A 15,324-nucleotide genomic window follows, 5' to 3' on the forward strand; every position below is an offset into this window, starting at 1 on the left:
AGCTCCATTGTTTCTGAGCCTGTAGCGAAGGGAACATTAGTGAAGCAAAGCTGCTTACCTCATGGCAGCAGTGAAGAAGAGAGAGAGAGGCCAGGACAATATTTACCCTTCAAGGACATGCCACCAGTCACCTCCTTCCTCCAATTGAGCCCCACCTCCTAAAGTTTCTGCCATCTCCCAATACTGCCACCAGCTAGGGATCAAGTCTTCAACACATGAGCCTTTGGGGAACATTCCAGATATGCACGGTAACAAACACCTTAGTGTTTTTTTTCTTCTTATTTTAATCTTCTAGCTTAAGTTAATGCTATTTTTTTTCCATTGCATATCAACTGCCTGTTACGTGACAGTCATTATAGGTATTGGGAAAAGCATGGTGAACAAGACAAACACTGGTTCCTCAATCCAGGTTTTCTAAATGCATTGTTTGGGGTTTTCTGTTAGTAGAGCTTTGGTGATTTCCCACAAATTTTCATTTGTAGGCAACACATTATTATTCATCTCTAAATATTTTAACACTTCAGATTTGATTCTCTACCTTAAAATTTTTATTATGGAAATTTTCATATATACGTAAAGATAGTAAAAATAGCACAATGAACCCTGTGTGTCTATTATCAAGATACAACACAGCAACATTTTGCCAATCTTGTTTCATCTATTCCTCCCACATATTTTCAGTTACTTATAGGGATACTTTCTAAGGAATGCATCTTTAGGTGATTTCATTGTTATGCAAACATCACAGAGTCTACTTTGACACCTAAGATGGGTAATGACATTACATTAATATCATGACATTAATGACATTACATTAATGACATTAAGATAATAGGTGATAATATCTTATGGGATCAATGTTGAACATATGGTCAACTTTTTTGGGGGGTAGATGGACAGAACGCCTTTATTTTATTTGTTTGTTTTCATGTGGTGCTAAGGATCGAACCAAGTGCCTCACACATGCGAGGCAAGTGCTCTGCCACTGAGCTACAGCCCCAGCCCTGTGGCCCTGTTGACTGAAAAATCATTATGTGATGCATGACTACATTTTAAAGCAAATCATAGGGCATGATATAATTTTACCCTTCAATACTTCAGTATAGATCTCTAGCACATACTTATACACACACCCATAATGCCAACATAATGCCTAACATAATGAACAATTGCTTAGTATCATTTAATACATAATCCATGGTTATATTTACACAATATATAAAAACATTGTCACTAATTTGTCCAAATCAAGGTTGGACTGACTACATTTTCTGTACCCTTAATGCTCTGGCAGTTCAGGCCTTGATCCTGAAGACTCCTCCCAAGACTAGCTAATGCATAGATAGCAATAGTTCTCCTGTGAGTAGATCTTTGATATACAAACCAAACAATCCAGAGCCCATACTCCCAACCATGCTTTATCAAACTCACACACCGCATCAAAACTCCCCAGCCCTAAATTACCCTAGGGCCAGGTACTAGGAATCACCTCACAACTAGGAATCACCTCTGTAGCACAGAATCTGCCAAAATTATTCAAACTATCCACCCTAAAAGTACTCAAGTGTCTAGCCTGCCTTACCCATTCCTTCCCCCCAAATAAAACAATAAACAACAAATCATTAATAAAGGCCTTGGGGTATGCATTATCCTCTCTATTTCTGCTTTTACCCAAGTCTTTGGGTGCTTCCCCATATGGCCCTACATGCAAGCCATGCCTCCTGATAGATAGTAGAATACCTATTTTTAGGGATCTGAGAATAAACTTTCTTCAAGACAATCATTTTTATGTCTATCACCATGCGTAATTAAAACAAATCCCAAGTACATCAAAATGTTAAAACACAAGGATACCAATATGTTCCATACACTGTACTTGATATGTCTATTATTCTTGACATAGGATTATGGTTCTTTTTGTTCTTGATATGTATTTTGGTTAAGAAATTAAACCATTAATTCGGGAAACTTTTCAAATTGTGGATTTCGTTATTTGCTTCTTTGTGTCACTAATCTGTTCCTTAGTTCTCCATGTTTCCTGTAAAGGGGTAATTAGATTCAGAGACTAAGTTGTAATTCTGAAGCAAATTTTTAGCGGGGAAGGAGGGGGAATATTTCACAGGAGATACTTTGTATATTGATTGTATCACATATAGAAGGGCATAGCCTGGCTGATCTAATTTAGAAATGTTAATGTAGATTAGTGGGTGCTGCCATTCAGCACCACCAATCATAAGCTTTCTATCAATCCTTCACCCATGGTCTTGTATCCATGGATATCTCCACCAAGACCCATTATTTTATAAATAAGCATAATTTTCAAATTCTATCACTCCTTTTGATCTTTACCAGCTAGAATTTTCTATTAATAATCTATCCTTCACAACTTTTGGTTGTTTTGAAATGCAGTTCATAAAGGTAAGGAAAGATTTAAATGTTCCAGTCTTTCCCTTTATTTATCAATAATGCACTAGTGTGCTCCATAGTTGATCAATGCATTTGGTTAGGAAAAAAAGCAATCAAAGGCTACAGTGGTCTAAAAAAAAAAAAAAAAAAGGACACAGAAGCCAATATGAAGGGAGTCGAACTAGCCTATGTAGAATAATCCAGCATTTTTTTTTTTTAAGTTACAAAGGAGTGACTAAACAAACAATGTAGGCAGGCGTGGTGGCACACAACTGTAAATCAGTACTTGGGAGACTGGGGATCACTTGAGTTCAGCGGTTTGGACACCAGCCTGGGGAACATGGCAAAAAACTCATCTCCAAGGGGGCAAAAAATGCAGGAGTTATAATACAGGTAAGTTTAAATTTACAAATAGCTTCCTTTTATGTAATCTTTTGTTAGCCTTTAATTAAATATTAACTAGGACTTGAGAATGTAGATTGTAGAATACCTGTTTTATTATAAACTGGAAAATAATTTCTCACTTTCAGTATTTTAACAAGAATAAGGGATAAATGTTGGTAGAAGGCATATTTATATTCATTACTTCTATAGTCTTTTTTTTTTTTTTTTGTACCAGGGATTGAACCTAGGAGTGCTTAACCACTGAGCATAGTCTTTCAAGAGAATTCTCAAAAGATTAATATTAAGAATAAAATAAATAAAACAAAATATAGTGGCTTAAAACAACAACCAATTTTTAAATTCTTTTATGATTGTGTGCATCAGGAGTTGGGCAGGGACTTAACTGGTTGAGTCTTCTATTCCACATGGTGTCAGCTGAGGTTACTCAGTGGTGATCAGCTGGTCTAGAGGATCAAAAACTCTTTCAATCAAATATCTGGTGTCTTAAAGGGCATGTCTGGAAGACTGGATTCATCAGGTATCTCTCCCTGTATATATAATCTCAGGGCTTCTCCATTTGCTAGACTTTGTTACATGACAGTTCAGAGCTTGAGAAAGTGTTTTAAGAGATGAAGTAACCTTACCAGTAAAGCATGGGCCCAGAAACTGGCACAGAAGTACTTCTACTATGTTCTACTGGACAAAGCAGTCACAGATTCTGCCCATATTCAAGGGAGGAAATATGGACTCCATCTGTTAATGGGAACAATGTCAAGAATTTGCAGCCATTTTTGCTACAGTTTTATACCATCATTTTACAAAGAAGAAATTACCGCACGGAGCAGTTGTGTCTTCTTCAATATAACCAAAAGAAAAAAGTGATGGGATAGAGATAAGTATCTTTCCCACATTGTTATATTAATAGGATCAGTTACAACAAATGTGCTGAAATGATGGTAGAACATATCAACATAGCCTTTTAATGGTATAAAACCCCTTACGCCAAGTCAGCTACATGTAGGAAGCAAAAGAGATTATTACATTCATAGAATGTTCTACAACATAGGACTGATAAGATTTTCTTACATTTTTACATTATGAATTTTCAGATGATGGGTAAGGTGTGAATGTTGTCTAAAGGCCTTCTTACATTCTTTACATTCATAGGGTTTCTCACCAGAATGAATTCTCAAATGTTGGATAAGAGATGAATTGAGTCTAAAGGCCTTCCTACATTCCTTACACTCAAAGGGTTTTTCACCAGTGTGAATGCTTTGATGTAGAGTAAGTTTTTGGCGCAATCTAAAGGCTTTCCCACATTCCTTACATTTATAGGGTTTCTCACCAATATGAATACTCTGATGTTGTGTAAGTTGTGAAAGTAGTCTAAAGGCTTTTCCACATTCCTTACAATCATAGGGTTTAACACCAATATGAATACTCTGATGTGAAATAAGTTGTGAGTAACGACTAAAGGCCTTCCAGCATTCCTTACATTCGTAAGGTTTTTCACCAGTATGAATTCTGTGATGGAGAATAAGATGATAACCACGACTAAAGGTTTTTCCACATTCCTTACACTCATAGGGTTTCTCACCAGTATGAATTCTCTGATGGAGTGTTAGTTGCTGTCTTACTCTAAAAGCCTTCCCACATTCCTTACATTCATAGGGTTTCTCACCAGTATGAAGTTTGTGATGTACTCTAAGTCCAGAGCCACACAAAAAGTCCTTCCCACATTCTTTACATTCATACAGTCTGTCAGCAATATTAAGCTTTTGATGTCGAGTAAGGTGTGCATACTGTCTAAAGGCCTTCCCACATTCTTTACATACATAGGGTTTCTCACCAGTATGAATCCTCTGATGGAGAGTAAGTTGTCCTCGAACTCTGAAGGCTTTCCCACATTCTTTACATTCATAGGGCTTCTCACCAATATGAATTTTCTGATGTACTCGAAGATCTGGGCCACACATGAAAGCTTCCCCACAATCCTTGCATTCATAGAGTTTTTCTCCAGAATGAAGTCTCTGATGTCGAGTAAGGTGTGCAGTTTGTCTGAAGGTCATCCCACATTCCTTACATTCATAGGGTTTTTCACCAGTATGAATTCTGTGATGAAAAGTAAGTTGCTGGCGTACTTTAAAAGCCTTCCCACATTCCTTACATTCATAGGGTTTCTCCACTAATTGAATTCTCTGACGTGGAGTCACAGATGTGCGCTTTTGATAAGAGGATACTTTTTCAGATGTGAGTTTCACTTGACTGAAGTATCCCTCTTGAGGTCCCTCTTGTCCTTCAAATTTTCTTTTGGATTCCCAATCATTTTTTAAAATGAGGCCCTTAAAGCCATGGTTTTTAATTCTTTCCATTAGCTTCCACTGGGATAAATTTATTTCATAAATGTCATTTTCTGAAGATAATTTCTTGGTCTCACACCTGGTCTCCAAATCTAAAAGAAAAAATAAAAGAGGTAAAATTTTGGGGCTGGGACTGTGGCTCAGTGGTAGAGTGCTCACCTAGCAAGGGTGAGGCACTAGGTTCGATCCTCAGCACTATATAAAAATACATAAAAATAAAGGCATTGTGTCTAACTACAACTTAAAAAAAAGTATTAAAAAAAAAGAAGTAAAGTTTCGACAGTGGAAACAAGACAATTAATGAAAGTAATACTCAAACTCTAAATAATATGGGGGAAAAAAAGCAAAAAAAGGCAAAAAGGAACACCAGGAAAATGAGAGTTCATATAAGACAGACTAATGGTTAAGCATTTAAGCCAGTGATTTTCAAGTTGAGGTGTGAATCAGAATTCCTGGGGAGCTTATTACAAATACTAAGGCTTAAATATCGCCCAAACCATGTGCATCAGATTCTATATTCCCAGAGGAATATTTACTATTCTCCACACAATGATTCTGAAAGAGATGAAACATTAGGAATCCATACTTAATTTTTTCTTTTCAAAAATGTCTCTTTATTCTTAAAATTAAAATCAAGCTCATTTGGTTAACAAGGCCATTTACCTACATATATCTTAAACCTCTGTTCCCTTTATTGCTACCTGGAAAGGCCTCCTTTTGGATATTACGACATCTCCCAACTTCCTTTCATCTCTCAGGAATTTGCACAGTCTGCTCCATCTCCCACAAATTTCCTGATGGAGCTCTTTGCATGGCTGGCTCCTTCTCATCCTAAGCTCTTAGATTAAAAGTCACTTCCTTTGAGATCTACCCTACTTAGTACCTAAGTCTATGCTGTCATTCTTTATTTCTTGCCTTTATAACATATCCTACTTTTTAACACATATACTCACTAATTTTTGCCTTCTACATGATGGGCAATTGCTTTACCAGTGGCCTTTAGCCCCAGTCCTATTTTGCTTATTTTTACCCATAAATCTCAAGAGCAGAGACAATCCTAATTTACTCTCTATTAAGTAATGAATCCATAACATATAAGTTTACTCATTTAATTCCCATAGTTATATAGTTATTCTGAATAGATCTGTCTGCCCCTAGTCTCTTATACTTTCCTGTAATGATTAAATTCTCTCTTCATTCATTCAAGCTTGCTCAGCTAAATAAACAAATGGAAGAAGGTGGCTGCATATGTCCATATCTATGCAGTATTCTCTGTACTACCCTACTACCCATTTATTTATTCCTTCACATGGCTATGTGTTATTTTTTGTCTCTACATTATGTCAAAGTTACTGAAGAATTTTATTTACTCAATTTCCCCTTAAGTTTATTACTCATTCATTTCACAAATATTCAACTGGTTTCCTTCTTTCTTCCTCTTACTCAGGTCTCTTCCTTTCTCTCATAGGCAAGACTATTTCAATATTTTCTGGAAACATATTAGTGATTTTTAAAAAATATTTATTTTTTACTTGTAGTTGGGCACAATACCTTTATTTTATTTATTTTTCCTCTGGTGCTGAGGATCAAACCCAGGGCTTCGCATGTGCTAGGCAAGTGCTTATTGCTGAGCCACAGTCTCGGCCCCATATTAGTGATTTTTTGAGACAGGAAATCATATTTATACCTTATTGCAGTTCTTATGAAATTCTTAGGCAAGAAATAAAAAATGTAACTTACCCATATGCACAACTATATTATGACCAATTTACCTATAAACATAACTATATTGCCTTCTTCCCCTCTACCCCAGCCTAAGGACATTGTTACCACAATCATGCCTCTCTCCATTGCATTAATTTCCTCTATAGAATCATTCGCATGAGCACACAAATATGCTCTAATATATCATCAAATACACTGCTTATAATCCATATCCTCAATGTTAACTATCAACATATTTCTTAGCACCACAACTTTAGCCTTTAACTAAGTACATTTACCAAATTTTTTTTTAGTTGTGGACGGACACAATACCTTTATTTATTATTTTATGTGGTGCTAAGACTCGAACCCAGTGCCTCACATGTGCCAGGCAAGCATTCTATCACTGAGCCACAACTCCACCTCCATAACTAAGTACATTTTAAGTATAAGTACAATGTATTTCCCAGTAAGTATCAGATAAATAAACTCTCTAGACAAAATTCTAGTTTTAGAGACAATTACACAAAGAAGGTGCTTCAGGTCCATTTTAAAAACAATTGAGATTCTTTGAGAAAATTGCATTAGTCTTTCTTTTTATCACCGATTCCTGTTGGTCTTTTGTTGGTAATCCATTTCTGTCAGTATCCTTACAGTCAACTTTGCCTTTCTTTTTTAATCATTGGATTCTTGTACAGCTTTTCTAGGCCATATGCAACTAACAAAAGGGGAAATCATAGAATATATGTATAGCTCCAGAGAAGAATAGGAATGACAATACAAGGAATGCACACCACTGTCCCTGGCTCAAGCTCCTAAACCAAGAGGATGAAGTGGCCAAGGCAAAGTCCACATTTGGGAGGGAGGGAGGAGGACAAGCTGTCGCCCAGCCAATAAGCACCTCCAAACAGGATGACAAAGGATTCTGTGTCAGCTTGAGGACACAGGGCAGATGCCCAGAACCAGAGCCTGGCAGCTGGGGCCACAAACTCAAAGAGTCATCTTACATACATTCTCCTAACTGCCTCCCCTATATCTCTCTCATCAACTCACCCCAATCAGGTTTTCATCCTGAAATAAATATTTACAAGGTCATCAGTATTCTCCATCTTACTAGAACCTGAGATCATTTCTCAGTTCTCACTCTACTGTTGAAACATTTATTACTGTTTTTATTTATTTTCTCTCAGTGAGTGGATATTCCTTCTCTATCTCCTCTGTTGTCTCTGCCTTCAAAGGTCTAAGTTCTCCCATGAATCAGTTCTTAGGATTCTTTTTATATCCTTTCTTCTATCTGCATGCCTTCCTAAGTGATCACATCCAGATCCATGGATTTAATTCTAATCATAAAAGTAAAGATGCTCAAACATATATCCAGCTGTAATCTTTCCTGGCTCCAGATGGACATTTTCAATGGCCTCTTCAACATCTCAAACTGAAAAAGTTAAAATATACAAAATCAGAAACTGTCAATGTCAACCTTTCAAGCTGCTTTTCCTTATCTTCCCCTCTTAGATAAATTGTGCTTCTGTTCAACCAGCTTTTTTTAAGCAAATACCTTATCCTCCCTCTCCACTTTTTGATACTGGGGATTGAGTCAGGGGTACTTAACCACTGAACCACATCCCCAGTCCCCTTTTTTTAAATATTTATTTTTAAATTATAGATGGACACAATATCTTTATTTTATGTGGTGCTGAGGATGGAACCCAATGCCTCATGTATGCTAAGTGAGCACTCTACCACTGAGCCACAACCCCAGCCCCCCCAGTCCCCTTTTTTATATTTTATTTTGAGACAGGGTCTTGCTCAGTTGCTTAGGGCCTCACTAAATTGATGAAGCTGGCTTTGAACTCATGATCTCCCTGCTTCAGCATCCCGAGTCGCTGGGATTACAGGTTGTGTGCCATCCTGTCCGGCCCTTTCTCTCCACTCTTTACCACTTACTCCACTTGTAATCTCAGTAACATATTCTTTATGGTTTTTTCAGGGTTCTTTTTTTTGGGGGGGTGGTATGGGAGATTGAACCCAGGGGCGCCTAACCAATGAGGCACATCCCCAGCCCTTTTTTGTATTTTATTTAGAGACATGGTCTCACTGAGTTGCTAAGCGTCTCACCATTGCTGAAGCTGGCTTTGAACTTGAGATCCTCCTGCCTCAGTCTCCAGAGCTGCTTGGACTACAGGCGTGGCCACCACACCTGGCTTTTTCATGGTTCTAAAGATTGAATCTAAAATACTCCATCACTGAACTATATTCCCAGCTCTTTTTATTTTTTATTTTGACAGAGTCTTGCTAAATTACCCCAGTTAGCCTCAATCTTGCAATCTTCCTGTCTCAGATTCCCATGTAGCTGGGATTCAGACATGCACCCACATGCCCAACTCAATAGCATATTCAGCGCGCGTGTATATATATATATATATATATATATATATATATATATATATATGCTATAGATGGACACAATACCTTTATTTTATTTATTTTTATGTGGTGCTGAGGATCAAACTTGGTGCCTCATGTGTGCTAGGGAAGTGCTTTACCACTGAACTACAACTGCAGCCCTGGCAGTACCTTCTACATGCTATGACTCCAACAGTTTTCTTTTTCTTGGTGGGGTGAGTACACCAAAGATTGAACTTAGGGCACTCAACTGAGCTACATCCCCAGCCCTATTTTGTATTTTTTATTTAGAGATAATGTCTCACTGAGTTGCTTAGCACCTCGCTTTTGCTGAGGCTGGCTTTGAACTCAGGATCCTACTGCCTCAGCCTCCCAAGCTGCTGGGATTATAGGCATGCACCACCGCACCTGGTTTCTAACAGCTTCTTAGTACTTCTTATCATTGTCAGTCTTATCCAAACAATCATTATGTCTAGTCTGAACAACTGAAACTGGCTCTATACTGATCCCTCAGGCTTTTGCACTCAATCAGAGGGATCATTTTATAATACAAACAATGGCTTCTGATTTTTCTGATTACATTATCTGATCTTTTCCTAACACAGACTTCATATCTCTTGTTCCTTCTCCTTCTCTGACCATAATGGCCTTCATGTCATTCCTCAAACACAAAAGGCTGACTTCTTACCCAGACCATTTCCATCTGCTCAGAATAATCTTCTCTCAGAAAATTTTATGGTTTAAACCCTTACTTTATGTCTTTCCTCAAATATCAGCTCCTCAAAAAAATCTTCTCTCGGGGCTGGGATTGTGGCTCAGCAGTAGAGCACTCGCCTAGCACGGGCAAGGGCCGGATTTGATCCCCAGCACCACATAAAAATAAAGGTATTGTGTTGTGTCCATCTACACCTAAAAATTAAATATTAAAAAAAAAACTTCTCTCGTTTGTCCAATTTTCCATATGCATGCAATACTTCAATAAAACTTACTTAAAAGTAGAATAGAAAAGGAAAGGGGAAGGAAAGAAAAAAGAATGTACTCATTTAAGATGTCTAACTGTGAGACAATTATTATTTGGGCTAAATGCTTTCTGACTAAACTGATAACTTATTCATTTGGAATCTCTGCATTTCATTTTCTTTGAATGTTAATACTTGTAAATGTCATTTTACTACCTGAATTTGAATAAGAAAATAGGTTAGGATGGGGGGGGCAGGGTACCTTTTTTTTGGTAGAAAGGAAATAATGTAGGCATTAAAATTATCTTATTATTACAAAACTAGAGCTATTAGCCTAAAATGATTCTTCTCATTCAGACCTGAATATACAAAGGACAAAATACATAATATGTATCTCTACACAAAATTTTAAGGAATCTTTTTTAACAAAAGGTATAATGAGAGATGAAAATAGGTCAGAAGTAGAAGCTAAACCAAGGGATTATTGTCCCTATAGTCTACTACATTTAAGTTTCTTCTTAACTTGAAGGTAGATAAATTAAAGAAAATAGGAATGATATTCTGTAATTTGGGGTCTATCTTCTAGTGTAATTCACATGAAACTTTAGTTGCTGATAAAACATAATATTATAACAGCAAGCATATATATTTTCACAAATTAATGAGAAAAGTTGAAAAAAAGTTTTCTTCATCATAACTAAAATAGCCTTTCATGGGGCTGGGGCTGAAGCACAGTAAAGCGCTTGCCTAACATGTGTGAGGCACCAGGTTTGATCCTCAGTACCACATAAAAATTAACAAATAAAATAAAGGCATTCTGTCCATCTACAACTAGAAAAAAAAATTAAATAAAATAGCCTTTCATCCCATATCATTCTCTATCCTCTTACTCTGCTTACTTTTCTTCATAGCACTCTCTTTATAGCTGACATTTCTTTTTTTCCTCTCTTTTTTTTTATTAGTTGTTCAAAACATTACAAAGCTCTTGACATATCATATTTCATACATTTGATTCAAGTGGGTTATGCTGACATTATATTTCTATTTAATTACAGTAACTAGGTTTCTCTTATTACCAGGTAAACTCCACAGGGACAAGGACTTTATTGGTTTTGTTTACCACAGTATTGACAGCACCTATAATAGTGCCCAGCCCAGAGGTTATCTATCTATCCACCTACCCATCCATTAATGTAAAAGAAGAAAGAAACAGAATCAAAATATAGAATGGCTGGGGCTGGGGATGTGGCTCAAGTGGTAGCGCACTCGCCTGGCATGCGTGCGGCCCAGGTTTGATCCTCAGCACCACATACAAACAAAGATGTTGTGTCCGCCGAAAACTAAAAAATAAATATTAAAAAATTCTCTCTCTCTCTCTAAAAAAAAAAAAAATATATATATATATATATATATATATATATATATATATATATATAGAATGGCTGTCAGTAATGAGGACACAAGAAAAACTGAAAGAACAGAAAAAGAGTGGTAAGTGGATAAAGAAGTAGTTCTTTTAGTATCCCCAGCTTTAACCTTAATTTTCTCCACAGGTCTCAGGCATTTTTCCTTGGGCATTAGACAAAAGGATGTGCCTCCTTCTCATCCAGAGGGTTGCCTTCCCACAGTAACTGGTCCTCACTTACCTGAATATTGTCTTTTTCCTTTCTTCATAATTTTCCAGGGATCTTTTCCTTGTTCCAATAAGGAAATCACATCTGGTTTAGAAATGAAGCACCCTGCTTAGAAGAAAGGAAACAAAGTGATATGGAAATAAAACGTAAGTTCAAAATTACTTTGGTTTATCCTGGTTAAATGTGTAATAAACTACAGGTTAAAATGGTAATTGGTGGGGGACTGGGAATATAGCTTAGTTGGTAGTGTGCTTCCCTTGCATGCACAAGAGCCTGATTCACAAGCTGAGGCTGTAGCTCAGTGGCAGAACAGCTGCCTAGCATGTGTGAGGCACTGGGTTCGATCCTTAGCACCATATACAAATAAAATAAAGGCATTCTATCCATCTACAACTACAAAATTTTTTTTTTAAAAATCACATTAATCCAGACGCAGTGTTGCATACCTGTAATACCAGTGGCTCAGGAGGCTGAGACAGGAGGATCATAAGTTCAAAGACAGCCTCAGCAATTTAGCGAGGCATTAAGCAACTCAGTGAGATCCTGTCTCTAATAAATTACACAAATAGGGCTGAGGATCTGGCTCAGTAGTCAAGTGCCCCTGAGTTCATCCCCCGGTATCAAAACAAAAAAATTCACATTAAGGTTACACAATTAATAGAGATTACAGAGGGAGGGAAAAGATCTTTTAAAAATCTGTATTCATATACATCTTCTTCTTCAGAGGAAATCAATGGCTGAGATCATAGATCACACGGTTCAAATCCTGCCTCTTTCACCTCCCAGCTGTGTGACCCTGGGCATGTTACTTCTACATTTCTTTTTCCTTATTATAAATTAGTGTTATTGGGGCTGGAGTTGTGGCTCACCTAGTGCATGGGAGGCCCTGGGTTCAATCCTCAGCACCACATAAAATAAGTGAGTAAATAAAGGTACTGTGTCCAACTACAACAAAAATAAATATTTAAATAAAATAAATTAGTGTTAATACCGCCTCCTTACAGACTTATTGTGAATTTTACATGAATATATACTTATACCTAAATATTAGTCATCAGTTATTGTTATTTTACTGAGAAGAAAACAAGAAGCTTCCTAGGAGACATTAATTGTGATTTATTAGGGTATTCATACAACATTAATTGCAAAGCTCTTAGATTTTTAATTTTCAGTCATAAAAGTAGGTAAAACTGAATGTTTATTTACAAAAGGAATGAGTTATCTTGAATTGTAAATAAATCTTTTTTTTTAAAGACAGAGAGAGAGAGAGAGAGAATTTTTTTAATATTTATTTCTTAGTTTTCAGCGGACACAACATCTTTGTTTGTATGTGGGCTGAGGATCGAACCCGGGCCACAGCATGCCAGGCGAGAGCACTACTGCTTGAGCCACATCCCCGGCCCCTGTAAATAAATCTTGGTAATCCAATTTACCACTATGTAAATTATGTTTTCTTTTGATAGAGAAAAATCAAGACACAAGGTCTAGTTATTCTTCTTACAGGTATATAAATAAAATATCTAAAGCAATTCTGAGTTCAAAAACAAAGTGAAATATTTTCGTTGACACTGATAAGTCTATAAATCACCTAGATTTGAAGGACAGGGAAGCCAAGCATAGCATATTCCTGTAATCTCAGTCTCTTGGGAGGCTGAGGAAGGAGGATCACAAGTGTCAGCCCAGCCTGGGCAACAGAAAACCCTGTCTCAAAACATAGAAAGAGCTGGGGATCAGGGCTCGGGCTGTGGCTCAGTGGTAGAGTGCTTGCCTAGCAGTATGAGGCCCTGGGTTTGATCCTCAGCACCACACAGAAATAAATAGATAAAATAAAGGTATTGTGCCCATCTACACGTAAAAAAATTTTTTTAATTAAAAAACAAAAATGATAGGGAAGATGAATATACTTAATGAAGATGCTCACTTCCAATGAAATAAAGCTGAAACCTTTCCTTTAAAAACAGGGAGGAGGGCTGGGGATGTGGCTCAAGCGGTAGTGCGCTCGCCTGGCATGCGTGTGGCCCAGGTTCGATCCTCAGCACCACATACAAAACAAAGATGTTGTGTCCGCCGAAAACTAAAAAATAAATATTAAAATTCTCTCTCTCTCTCTAAAAAAAAAAAAAAAACAGGGAGGAGGGCTGGGGTTTTGGCTCAGTGGTAGAGCACTTGCCTATCATGCCAGGCACTGGATTCAATTCTCAACATCAATTATAAATAAATGAATAAAATAAAGACCCATCAACAACTAAAAATTAAATTAAAATTTTAAATTAAAAAAACAGAAGAAATTCAGTTATTTTTTTTAAGATGGACACAATATCCTTATTTATTTATTTTTATGTAGTGCTGATGATTGAACACAGTGCTTCACGTGAGCGAGGCAAGAACTCTACCACTGAGCTATAACCCTAGCCCCTAAGTTAGTTTCTTGAAAGATAGTCTTCTCTTTTTTTTTTTTTTTTGGTACTAGGGTTTAAACCCAGAGATTAAATCTGAGCCTTATGCATGTTAGACAAGTGCTCTGCCTCTGAGATACAGCCCAACTCTTTTTTGTTTTATTTTGAGGCAGATTCTTGCTAATTTGCTGAGGCTGGCCTCAAACTTAAGATTTTTGCCTCAGCCTCTCAAGTCATCAGGCATGCACCATTACATCCAGCTTGAAAGATAATTCTTGAAATTTTCAGAGGAAAAAGCTGATGTTAACAGAAGACACTTAATATAAAGGTAGAGAACCTTACCTAGTGAGATAAAGTTGCTATAGTTTTCCAGCATCACATCTTTGTATAAGTCCCTCTGTTCCAAGTCCAAGTATTCCCACTCTTCCTGAGAGAAGACTATGGATACATCACTGAACATCACTGATCCCTGAAATGACAAACATTGTTTGTCATATAATTGATACGAAAAAAAAATCTTGCAGGAAATGGAATATGATGGCAAGGAAAGAGCCTTGAAAGCTGGAAAGTTGTTAATACACCCAGTTCGGAAATGAGTGTGCCTGAAGCGGAGTACCTACCTGGTCCTGAAGAATCCTGTTGCTACTACAAGGCTGGGGTTATAGCTCATTGGTAGAGCACATAAACAAATAAATAAAGGTATTTTTAAAAAATCCTGTTGCTACAGATAAGCCTCTTACACACTGGTTTACCTCAATAATCTAAACAGGTGTGTGTGTGGGGTTTCCTATTAAATGATACCCGAGCCTCAAGTAAATGTTATACTGTATATAAATAAAGCAACTGCCTGTTATATGTCTGCATCATAAGTTCTCAAAAACATGAGTTCTTCTATCCCCCCTCCTTAAATAACAGATTAAAAACAAAAACAAAAAACCTCTCTATTCTCTGCCTTAGAAAAGGGATCTGTAATCCCAGAGGCTTGGAAGGCTGAGCAGGAGATCATGAGTTCAAAGCCAGATTCAGCAACTTAGCGAGGTCCTAAGCAATTGAACAAGACCCTGTCTCAAAGTGA

General features: G+C 37.0%; 1 protein-coding gene and 1 pseudogene across 7 annotated transcripts in view; both read right to left on the reverse strand.

The window, feature by feature from the left end:
* The window catches only part of LOC114097381 (zinc finger protein 14 homolog), a 97,970-nt gene that overhangs the window by 34,287 nt on the left and 48,359 nt on the right, over positions 1 to 15,324 (reverse strand). For 5 of the 7 annotated variants that reach the window (XM_071605034.1, XM_071605033.1, XM_071605036.1 and 2 more), the window contains exons 3-5: positions 14,592 to 14,718; positions 11,866 to 11,961; positions 887 to 5,242 (exon numbers count right to left, since the gene is read on the reverse strand). In XM_071605034.1, the coding sequence (XP_071461135.1) occupies positions 3,873 to 5,242; positions 11,866 to 11,961; positions 14,592 to 14,718 (1,593 nt within the window). In that variant the 3' untranslated portion in view covers positions 887 to 3,872. Of the gene's footprint in view, positions 1 to 886; positions 5,243 to 11,865; positions 11,962 to 14,591; positions 14,719 to 15,324 lie in introns of those variants that run through there. The other 2 variants (XM_071605039.1, XM_027941276.2) reach the window with 2 other exon arrangements.
* On the reverse strand, positions 5,224 to 7,963 carry LOC114097297 (UPF0729 protein C18orf32 homolog pseudogene; annotated as a pseudogene).

This window comes from Marmota flaviventris, chromosome 18 (genome assembly GCF_047511675.1).
Source record: "Marmota flaviventris isolate mMarFla1 chromosome 18, mMarFla1.hap1, whole genome shotgun sequence".
NCBI classification, from domain to species: Eukaryota; Metazoa; Chordata; class Mammalia; order Rodentia; family Sciuridae; genus Marmota; species Marmota flaviventris.